This window comes from Phycodurus eques, chromosome 11 (assembly GCF_024500275.1).
Source record: "Phycodurus eques isolate BA_2022a chromosome 11, UOR_Pequ_1.1, whole genome shotgun sequence".
Taxonomy (NCBI): Eukaryota; Metazoa; Chordata; class Actinopteri; order Syngnathiformes; family Syngnathidae; genus Phycodurus; species Phycodurus eques.
In genome coordinates this window covers 10,544,614-10,556,854 of record NC_084535.1, presented here as the reverse complement: position 1 = coordinate 10,556,854, position 12,241 = coordinate 10,544,614, and the positions used below count along the sequence as shown (strand labels likewise).

Below are 12,241 nucleotides of genomic sequence, written 5' to 3'. Positions count from 1 at the left end.
TATTTATGAAATTGAGATTTGTAAACTACTGTAATGACTAACAGATCCCTGTAGATGGCGTAGATGGTATTTGAGATTTCATCGTACCCTACATGTTGCAGCAAAGTAACCGGTGAACATGAGCAAACCTCCTCCGTGTCACTACATTGTTCTTTTCAGTGTACAGTGTGTAACATGGAGGAGAATTGGTTATGTTCTGGGGCTGCTTTTCTGTATCCGGCACACATATTGTCATTTCCATCTTAAAAGATGTTTATTTGACAAGTAAAAACATTATTTCAACTCAGAATTTGGCCAGGAAATACATATTTTGGGCTTAACTGAACAACCTTATGAAGCAATCAAATGATTTACTGTATATAACTCTGGATAGTTTGAGATTTAATCGTACGGTGCACACACTCTGTGTCGGATGCAGGAAAGCAGCCCCAGAACATAAACAAGCCTCCTCTGTGTTTCACAGGAGCTATGGCGTTCTTTTTTGTTTACAGTGTGAGACATAGAGCTTTCGTTATGTTCTGGCATTACTTTAATTCTTGCCATGGTCATTGAACAAATAATAAGAATTTAAATTCAAAATATGGCCAGGCTATGACGCATTTTGTATGTAACACACACGTGTGAGAAAACAGAACACACCTTGTCAACAAAATCTCTATTTAAAAAAAAACTTTTGTTACAGCAAGGTTCAAAATATTTCATAAGATTCTGTCAGAGTTCTCTCTGTGCATTCCCCATCTGCTTCTTCCCGGTTCCCAGCGTTTCTTCGCTCGGGTGGATTTGGTGCATTAGTGGAATGAAACGTTGAGTGCACCTGTCAGATTAAAGGATTGACTTCTATTATTTGTTGACTGAAACTGTTAAATATAATCCGCTTGTCTTCCTGTGAAATAGATTGAATTGGAGTGTGGATGTATTGGAAGTGAAAGAGGCCTGTTATCCCCACTCTGCTCTCACCGGGAATACATATTAAATATTTACAGTATTCACTCTGCTGCTTGTGTAATGTCCGTTGCACTTGCGAGGGGGATATGTGCATTTTAGTGTGTTTATGGAAGAAGAAGTAGGATGTGGAGGATGAGGAGAGCTCCTCTTTTATGTGCTATAGCTTTGATTATTGCTTTCCACTGTTGGATTAATATTCAGCATGCCTCTCTCGGAGGGCTGTGCGAGTCAACATCAATTTGTGTAATCGGAATACCTATGATGACTGCGATGAGTGCATGTAATTCCCACAGACCGACGCTTACTCATTGTCGAGTTCAGAAGGAGCATCCTGGGCTGATTGCATATTATACGTATGATTATATAAAGCGTGTCGCGGCGCCTCTGGTGAATCAAGAGGAGCGCGTGGCGAACAATTCCCAGCAAAGGATGCTTTTCATGTGGCCTGGAGCTGGCCCAGGGAGCAGGATAGAGTCATCAAACTCCCAGTGAAGCTTGCTGCATTTTGACACCATAATACGCGCGCACACACACACACACACACACACACACAGATTGGTGTTGCTACGGCAGCAAGCTGAAATCAAAGTGGTTTCCATTGGCGGGCCTTCCCCAGCCCCCCACCACCCCCAATCCTCTGGGAAGCTCAGTGGCTCTCTTCTATGATACTTCTCCTGTCATCCTGATCAGCTGCAGAGACACCACCAATACTTGCCTTTAACGCACACACACACACGCGCGCGCAAATGTGATCCCACACACACACACACAGTTAACCACCGCTGGGAGCGATGATCACAAGAGAAGCAACAATGAGCGAGTGTGTGCTTCACTGCAATTTTGATGATAAATAAAGACAAAAATACGATGCGTGACAGCTTTATATCCTCACGCTTTCATCTTTATGTATAATTGCTCTACATATACAGTACAACCTTATTATAGTACTTGCACAATATAATGAGATCAAGACGAGAGCTGTACAGAAAAATCCTGCTGCATCGTGTACGTTTGCTTTTTCAATACTTTTTCCCATGTCAGTGTGTGAATGGCACAGACACGAAATGTGGTTGAACGAACTCCATCCATCCATTTCCTATTGCACTTGTCCTCATTAGGCGCCACGGTTGAGCTGGAGCCTATCTCAGCTGCCCTTGGGTGAGAGGCAGATACAGAAAAATAGCCATTCACAATCACACCCATGGGCAATTTAGTCTTCAATGAACTATAATGCATGTTTTTGAAATAAGGGAGGAAACCCACAAAAACACAGGGAGAACATGCAAACTCCACACTGGAAGGAAGATTCAAACGCAGAACCTCTAAACTGTGAGACAGACATGCTAACCACTATTCCAATATTCCGGTTTAAGAAAAGGTAATAGCGGAAAGCCAGCACAGGGGTGTAAAGGCAGAATGTAAATTTACCGGATCAAGCTGCTATACACGTGGTCAGATGTCTATACTGGTGAAGCAGCATGTTGTCTATTTGCCAAAGTTATTTTTGGACTACCCGCAACCAGAGGTAGGGGACTCGAATCACATGACTTAACTCGAGTCAGACTCGAATCGCCAATTTTAGGATTTTAGGACTTTGTGTGGCTAAAGCATATGGGTGATTCGACATGACTGACTTGGTATTCGTCAGACTAGAATTGACTGCATGACTTGACAAGTGTTACTTGTTTACATTTTAAAATCGAGCTAGTGTGCCATTTGTTTTGTGTTTGAAAGAAAAGTTACCTTTTGTGTAGTGCGCAGTAACCTGGCAACCTACCAGTATGAAATTATGTGGAGTGCAGAGGCCACCTCATGTAGCAAGTACATCATATTGCCAAAAATATTCACTTACCTGCCTTGACTCACATATGATTTTAAGTAATATCCCATCCTAAATCTGTATGATTTAATATGATGTTGGTCTACCCTTTGCACCTGTAACTCTTGTGGGAAGGCTTTCACAACAAGGTTAAAGAGTGAGTCTATGGGAATTTTTGTCCATTGTTCCAGGAGCATATTTGTGATGTCACACACTGATGTTGGACGAGACGGCCTGGCTCACTGTCCACTTGAAATTAACCGGAAGGTGTTCTATCGCGTTGAGGGCAGGACTCTGCGCAGGCCAATCATGTTCATCCTTAAAGACATGGATGAGAGAATTTGATGTGGCTGAACTTGACTGTCCTGAACAATCCTGACCTCAACCGTATAAAACACTTCTGGAGGAATTAGAGCGGCGATTGAGAGCGCGTAACCTCACAAATGCGCTTCATAGATTCCCATTAACACACTCCTAAACCTTGTGGAAAGCCTTTCCAGAAGAGTTTAACATGTTATAACTGCAGAGGGTGGACCGATGTCATATTAAAATTAAGTTTGAGATGTCACCTAAATTCTTATTGAGTCAAGGCAGGTGAGCGAATACTTTTGGCATTATAGTGTATCTTAGAGCAAGCACCAAAGATGATTATACTTTTATACTTTATAGTTATACTTTTGATAAATTCAGAGAAAAGAGTAGCTATATGCAAGGTTTGCACCTCAAATATAAGTGACAATAATTATAACAACTAACTTCATTTGTCACTATAAAACCCATTGAGACAAGTACGTTTCGATAAGTTTAGCTAACCAACTTTCATGTCATCTATGCGTCCAATTAAGAAGACGATAAAGTAACAGACAATACGGAAACTGTTTTGGGACCATTAAAAATGTGACTTGAGTGTGTTGGTAAAGCTAACTCACTCAAGTACAGATACTTTACTGAGTGAAAAGTGGCTAATTTGCGAATATATGTTGTAACTGAGCATGACTGTATGACTGAACTTATGACATGCCTAACGCAAGTTAGGACTTGACTTGCTCTGGGCGAAGGGCAGACTCCACCCTGGACTGGGCGCCAGTCAATCACAGGGCACTTATGGAGACAGACAATCTTTCACACTCACATTCATACTGTCACTGATTCAGAACTGAACCCACTCGAAACTTGATAAACTCCCGACGACCAGAACTACAGAGGTACAAAAAAAGCTTATAACTATAGGGCTGGGCAGACATTAGACACTGTCCTTACCTCCTATTTTTCCATTCAGAGTCAGTTACTCTCGGCTGTAATGCAGTTCCAGTTAAGTTTACTGTATCACCTAAGCACTTATTCTATAGTCTAAGTTTTGCTGCTCTACATTTCATGTTAGTTTAGCAGCTAGCATGCTAAAGTATTCTCCCTGTTAACTCTTCTTCTTCCATGTGTTGCATGCACCTACTCCTGATCCTCCTTCAGAGATAACGATACTTGTCAGAAGTGTATCTTACTTTTCACCGTGGAGGTGACGATTAGTGACTTGGAGGAGCCACGGTAGGACACCGTTTAGCCACGATAGCTAGCCAGACGCAGCCCAAGCAGCCATGAAAGCAGAGAAGGTGGGCGACTGTTAGACGTTGACGCACCCTTGGTTAAAAATTGACTATCAACAAACGTTATCGCGATTGCTCGGTAGAGTCCAAATTTATTCCGTCTACCGGTTATACCATGATTTATATTCCGACAGGTGGACCCGGGCAGTGTTGCAGGTGCACTGACTCTACACCGTTGTAAACTACAAACACAATAATAAACTCTGTGTTCAAATAATACTCTAAATTAGCAAGATACGGCTCTTGTATTGGATCTCAATGGCAATAATGTAGTGTATGTGTTCGGAAGGGGTTGGTGCGACGGTCAATAAAAGATGTGCAGAATTCCGAGAGAGGCTTGGACATGTTGGAGAAAAAGTTCACGACAGTGATTTATAACCCTGCAATAATACCATTTCATTACCAACCAAAGTACTGTTCCATGGGACATACTGTTGTTGCCTTCAAGTCAAACTAATCCCCTTCCTATTTTCACATGCGGGCACCTTATCCTCTGGGACATGCGTGGATGATGCTGGATGGGATTACCAATGACAAGCGGTTTCTCCGCATCCCGAGAAGGTATTTTATTGTCCTCATGTAGATCATCAAGCAATAGAGTGACGCTCATATTTCAAATCCTATAACCATATCTCTCACGAGCTGCAGGACGCACCCTGGCTCAATTAAAACGCAATTAGCTGCTTTCATATGGGACCTAATCCAACTGCGCTAATGTACAAATGCTATTGAGGGTCATTTGTAATCATTTTTTGCAGAACATCCATACATTCACAGAGACGTCTAATGCATCATGAGCACCATCCTGCAGGCGTCGGTTGATCACTCCCTGCAGCCTCGCTTGAGCCCGCTCCGTGGGGGGAATACGCACATCAATCCGTCTCCACCTCGTCGCTGCACTTGCTTAATTCTCTTGTTTAGGAAATCTCCCGAGACACGTCGGAGGAAGGAAGCGGTATATCGCCCACATTAGACGGATGTGCACCCCGTTAATTGTTTGTTATTATCTGAAGTGAAGATAGGAGAAGAAGCGATGCGGATCCATTTTTGCCTCTTATGAAGCGTCACATGGGGGGGGGGGGGGGGGGGGGGGGGGATCATATTAAGTGTGCTATTAAACTAAAACATGATGTTAAGCAGCATGGTAAGACGAGTTTGCCTTTTTAATTCAATCCAAATAGGTCATAAAATAATACACATTTCAAGGAATAATATAAAAACGAGCAGAATCCTCATTATTATGAAATTATAGCCGCTTTTCTGTATAATATTGAATTTGTGAAAGCTACATATGTTTGAATTCTTCATAGTACACATTGCATCCTAATTGTTTTCTAATAAACAAGTTTTGGCAAGTTGCATTGCTAATAAAGTGTATGGGTAGGCTACATTAAAAATAATAATAATTAAAAAAATAAATGTCGCATTATAGCGCACGCACTTACGTCTCTGAAGCGGTTCCAGTGCTTGATTTTGCGGCTGTACTGGGAAATGGTGGACAGCCACTGCTCGTCCTCCATAAAATTGCCCGTCTTTTCCGCCTCCTTCACGCTCCGCACTTCGGTTGCGGCGGCGGCGGCGGCGGCCTGGAAGCTGCTGGAGCCGAGCAGCACCAGCACCAGCGGCGGGACCGCGAGGCACAACATATCCGCCCTGTGGAGCACGCTGAGTCGGTCAAAGAAGGAGAAGAAGCAAAACGCACGTTCTCGGCTCTCCTCTTCTCGGAGCAAGATGAAGACGAGGAGGAGGAAGAGGAGGATGCTGAGGCTGGAATGAAAAAAGTGATTAGCTTCGAGGATGCTCTTCTTCTGTGCGGGGAGGGAGAGAAGGGAGGGGAGGAGGGCGGGGGGTCTAGCCTAGATTGGAGGGAATGTAAATCCGCTACGGCTAATCTATAAATACAAAGGCTCCTCAATTTACGACGGAGGCAACGTAACCCAAATCAGCCAGTCAGAACACGAAACGTTAATGCACTAGTAAAGTTGTAATTCCAGTACAACTTTTTATGAAAAACAACCATATATTATGAAATATAAGACATCACATAAAATGTGTATATATATATATATATATATATATATATATATATATATATATATATATATATTCTTTTTTTGTGTGAATTGAGTAAAATTTGTTAATTTCTGGTTCAGTTGACGCTATTTCTAGTTGGAATATTATAAATTAATCTGTATTAAACCACTGTTTCTTAAACTTTTTACATCAAGTACCACCTCAAAAAATACTCCAAGTAGCCCCCAAAATGACCAACATTAATACAGTAGCGTAGTAGGCCCATAATAACAATTAATGTTAATAAAAAACGAGGAAGGTGTTATTTTTTAAGTATATTTAATATTATTGTCAGCCACTGTAACATTGTGCTGTTTGAGCATTAACATTGCAATTATATATAGAAAAATAAATACTTAAACGATTCAATTAAAATGTATTGCACATAAAAGATGAATAAAAATTGTACCTATACACTGTTAAAATTAATTTGGGTTTTTTGTTACCGCAACTCCATCCATCCATCCATTTTCTGAGCTGCTTCTCCTCACTTGGGTCGCGGGCGTGCCAGAGCCTATCCCATCTATCATCGGCCAGGAGGCGGGGTACACCCTGAACGGGTTGCCAGCCAATCGCAGGGCACATACAAACAAACAACCATTCGCACTCACATTCACACCTACGGGCAATTTAGAGTTGTCAATTAACCTACCATGCATGTTTTTGGGATGTGGGAGGAAACCGGAGTGCCTGGAGAAAACCCACGCAGGCACAGGGAGAAGATGCAAACTCCCTGGTCCTCAGAACTGTGAGGCAGACGCTCTAACCAGGCAGACGCTCTAACCAGTCATCCACCGTGCTGCCGCTACTGCAACTAATTTTTCTGAATCAGTCCAACTAAAAGTACCGAAATCATTGGGTCAACTTGAAATATAAAATTTAATTATTGTCAACTCATCAGTTAAATCAGAGCAGTCCAAGTAACTCAGATTAACAAATTGACTCGATTAAATATGAGTAGCCCCTGCAAAACTGCCCGGGACAACCCACACAAGCCCACAAGTCAAGACCGGTCAAGACTGCCCCCTGGTCCGTGTGGAAAGGACGCCATTTTAAAAAAAAAAAAAAATTATTTTATTTTTTTTACAAGGAGGCCCAGACATTGCATCATGAGTCAACATAAGGAGGTAAGAAAATATTTGTGTAAGTTATAAAGGTACAGTTCGCCATTCTATGCAATGTTAAAATGGTTTCCAAACCAGGTTCCTTCAGCTAGCTATTATCCTCTGTATGATTAACTAAATACTACCCTTGTTAGCTCGCTATACGTTATATAGCCTATTAGCTAACTATCTGAATTCAGCAAGGGCATTTTTATATCAGGATTTTCCCACCTATCTAAGGCAATTTTGGTCTGAAAACAAACAAACAAAACAAAACAGGTAAATACTGGATATGGTTCTCCATACATAGACATTACATGCATTGTACGATTCAGATACTTCTAAAAAAAAAGTTCACCATTTGTGGAGTGCAGCTGTTCAAAGCACCTCTAAATTTGCAACTGTTATGTTTTTAATGACATTTTCATTGTTTAATGAATTTATAGTTTTGTGATCAAATGTTATTTGTAAAAAAAAAAAAGAAAAAAAGTAATTTCTTTATGTATTCCACTCAGTCATTTTAGAAAATAAGTGATTTAGTTTACCTGACAAATAATGTGCTTTGGAGGTATTGATCAAACTTAAGATTGTTAGTGTGGTCAACTTCGACTTAAAAAGTAACCTGGCTGCCTTAAAAGTTTATGTTGATTCAAGTCATGGGCTTAGTTGGAACAACTTATGTTTCCTTGTTTGAGAAAAAAATGTAGAAATACATGTTTATTGGTTGAACTTGTAATGCAATGTCACCTCAACTAGGCATTTAGTTCCTACAACTTAAATGTTCTTCAAATTCCTTGTTAATAGAACTTAAAACATCAAGTTGATCTAACTGTTTATCACTTTCATATTCATCAATTCAACTTATTGTTGTAAGTGGCATCAATTTACATGGATGTGTAAAGAACTAGAAATCCTTAGCCAAGCCAAGTTACTTGTTTTTTTAAGTTGAGCCAACAAATTCGTTTTTTACAGTCTAGAGGAAGCCTGCATACCGACAGTGGTACGAGTACCACACTTTTTCGAATCACTGTATTAAGCAAATTTGCCAATGTAATTTAGAAATAATCCAACATTTATTGAAAAGGTCTTTCAAAGAGGATTTTTTTTTGTCCGATCAGATTTCAGCCTCTACGTGTTCCTATGTCAATGTAATCTTCCCAGGGCTTTCAGAATCTGCAGTGCTGGCCAGTGCAACTCAAACTACAGAATGTTAACAATGGGACTGTTCTTAAACCAATCTTATCTCGGAGTACGTCAGCAATGTGGGGTCTCACACTTTTTAAATCGATATAAGCGTCCCTCCCACTTAATAATGCAATCCCATCAATGACTGCAATGTGGGATTCAACAAAGCTCATCTGTTTTAAAGCAGCAGAATACTGCTCTGCAAGTATGCTAATGCAGACATTCTGACAGCTTCATGAAAACTAATGCCCATGTGCAAATTTACACATTTTACACTCACACCAAGGTCCAATTACTTGTTGTCACGTTGCACTATTTCGTATTCTCAGTATACGTGAGGCAGCTGGATGACCATCTCGCCTGATAAGGAGAAAACTTTAAAGTAGCTGCACATATGCTTCCATTATGTATGTGATGGTCTACGTACCCGGGGAGGTTGGGAGCAAACACGGCTGACGGTATTCAAGCCTCGAGTCACATCCTGTAAAATGACAGACCCACAGGACGGGGGAGGGGGACCTTCAGGTATTCCTTGTATGAGGTACTGGAAAGATGGGCTCCTCTGTCTGAGATGTATGCAGATTGCAGAGACTTGCGTTATATCACAGCAACAAGCCATCAAGCACAAGCCAAGCATTGTAAAACATACTGTAGCTTTTGTCTGTTAACATGAGATTGTGACAGGTCACTCAATCTCCTGATATGGGGCTGAATAGCAAAGGGAAATGACAGTAGTATAATATGCATAGCCATCAATTCTCTCTGTATCATGTAAAATTGCAAAAACACAATTATTTAACGTCAATCAGAAACAAGCTAATTTGACGGTGTTTTGTTTGTTACACTTTTAAAGTGGAACTAAACAGGTGCAATAAATGTCATATACATTTGACACACCACAGAGAAGAGTAATGTTAACAAGCCTGCCAAATTTGAATGAATTTAAAAAAAACGGCTAAGTATACAAAGTCAGGCTTCAAAATTTGAATAATAACGGCCACCTATCAGCTCTCAGACACTGTGGGCGTGTCAAATGGATGCACCAAAAGGAATCAAACATACTGAGGGGGTGATAGCTTATACGATGAAAAATCACATTAGAAGGCTCAACTTCAAAATTTAATGGTTATTGTGGACTATAACCATAAAAATAAGCACACAAGTCAGTTAGCCTAGTTGTTAGTGACATAATGTCACAGCTGAACACAGCACCTGATGAAGCGGCACTGCCCCATTCACTAGTATCAAGTTACCCACGAAGCCGTGTTGTCTCTGGAATCAGGAAAGTTCAAACGGTGAAAAAGATGCTTAAACTGTATCTCAACAGTTCAGCACTATATTGTTATGTCTTTGCATATGTTTTTAGCACTTCAAACATATTTAATGTATTTAGAAACAAAACACGGATTTCTGCTAGTGCCACTTTAAACTGCTGGTTATCATAAACTAGAGGATCATTCCACCAATAGGTCTTTATGTGCAACTATAGGTCTGTGTTTCTTTACCTTTTAATGTATCATCATGGTGCCATTTTGGTACTGGATTTAATTTTAATTATAAAGATTGAAATACACAGTCCTTAGCACATGCATCCTACATTGTTAAATCATTTTGATAATTATTGTTAGAAATCAGTAATGTGATTAGTGTCTTCACATAAATTTTTTTTTTTCCCTGAAATTTATATCGAACTGGTAGGCCTTTTCATGAATCTGTACCCGAACAGCTCTCCGTTTCAAAAGGTTCTACCCTGTACTATATTATACTGCTACTATAAATTTGAATTAAACAGCACAAAAAGGTCTATCTACCAACCTACGTACTGTACCTTGTTAGCTAGCCTATTTTAGGCTTGCCTAGCTCAGCCTAGCCTAGCTTAACCTAGCCTATTTTTGCATTAGGGTATCATATTTTATCTGAGCTTATCGTAGGCTGGGATAGGTGAAGTTAGCCTAGGTGGAGATAGGCTAGCTCCTATCCCTTCAGAATTCTGATTCTGAACTGATTAAAAATCAGCAAGGCTTACTGTTGAGATTCTTTATTAAATCATTCTACTATTTAATTAGTAGGAGAGATAGAATAGTTAACTCACAGGGCTCAAGCCACCTATCTATATGCTAGCTCCTAGCTAGCCTCGCAAGCTGATTAGCAAGCCAACTGTGATTCTCTGTCTAAAATAGCAGATCAGCATTACAATTAGAATTTGTATTGTCATTGCACAACGGCAATAATAAGTTGGAGAAATAACTTAGATTACTCACACACAGACCAAAATATATTAACAAAAATGACCAGACTGTTAAGAAAAAAATAGAAAAGATGGAACTCAATTTTATGCAAAAAGAAAAACACGCAGAGTAAATGAGCTGATTGACAACAGGTGTCCACTGAGGCTAATGAGTTGGTCACTTGTCCTTGGAGAGAAAAATGGCAGCTTCTGATTGGATAGGAGCAAAGAGTGGGTGTGCCTTCAGTAGGAGAAGGAATTTGGATCCATGTTGTGTTTGTCTGTGTTCCACTTCTTGAAAACGCACTTTAACAATATAATATAATATATCCATCCATTTTCTGAGCCGCTTCTCCTCACTAGGGTCGCAGGCGTGCTGGAGCCTATCCCAGCTGTCATCGGGCAGGAGGCGGGGTACACCCTGAACTGGTTGCCAGCCAATCGCAGGGCACATACAAACAAACAACATTCGCACTCACATTCACACCTACGGGCAATTTAGAGTCCCCAATTAATGAATGTTTTTGGGATGTGGGAGGAAACCGGAGTGCCCGGAGAAAACCCACACAGGCACGGGGAGAACATGCAAACTCCACACAGGTGGGGCCGGGGATTGAACGCGGGTCCTCAGAACTGTGAGGCTGACGCTCTAACCAGTCGGCCACCATGCCACATAATATAATATAATATAATATAATATAATATAATATAATATAATATAATATAATATAATATAATATAATATAATATAATATAATATAATATAATATAATATAATATAATATAATATAATATAATATAATATAATATAATATAATATAATATAATATAATATAATATAATATAATATAATATAATATAATATAATATAATATAATATAATGGCACGTTGGACAACTGGTTAGAGCGTCTGCCTCGCAGTTCTGAGGACCGGGATTCAATCCCCGGCCCCGCCTGTGTGGAGTTTGCATGTTCTCCGTGCCTGTGTGGGTTTTCTCCGGGCACTCCGGTTTCCTCCCACATCCCAAAAACATGCATGGTAGGTTAATATATTTGATCTCGATCTGAGCCCAACTGCACATGTGAAAACAAAATAATTATGTTTTATTTCATGAGTCAAACTTTTTTTGATCCAGAATTGATCACAATTGCAGTTTGAAACAAAAATTATTTTACATTTTTTTCTTTCTTGGGCTCAACCAAATTTAACACCGATCTGATCCCAACTGCACATTTGGAAGCAAATTAATTTATATGTATATATTTTTTTAAAGGCTTTTTAATTAAC

General features: G+C 40.0%; 1 protein-coding gene across 1 annotated transcript in view; it reads right to left on the bottom strand.

Moving 5' to 3' along the window:
• The window catches only part of spock2 (SPARC (osteonectin), cwcv and kazal like domains proteoglycan 2), a 37,758-nt gene extending 31,572 nt beyond the window's left edge, over positions 1 to 6,186 (bottom strand). Inside the window, exon 1 of the mRNA XM_061690019.1 lies at positions 5,811 to 6,186. Coding sequence (XP_061546003.1) covers positions 5,811 to 6,011 — 201 coding nt within the window. The 5' untranslated portion in view covers positions 6,012 to 6,186. The remainder of the gene's footprint in view (positions 1 to 5,810) is intronic.
• Between the last annotated feature and the right edge of the window lie 6,055 nt (positions 6,187 to 12,241).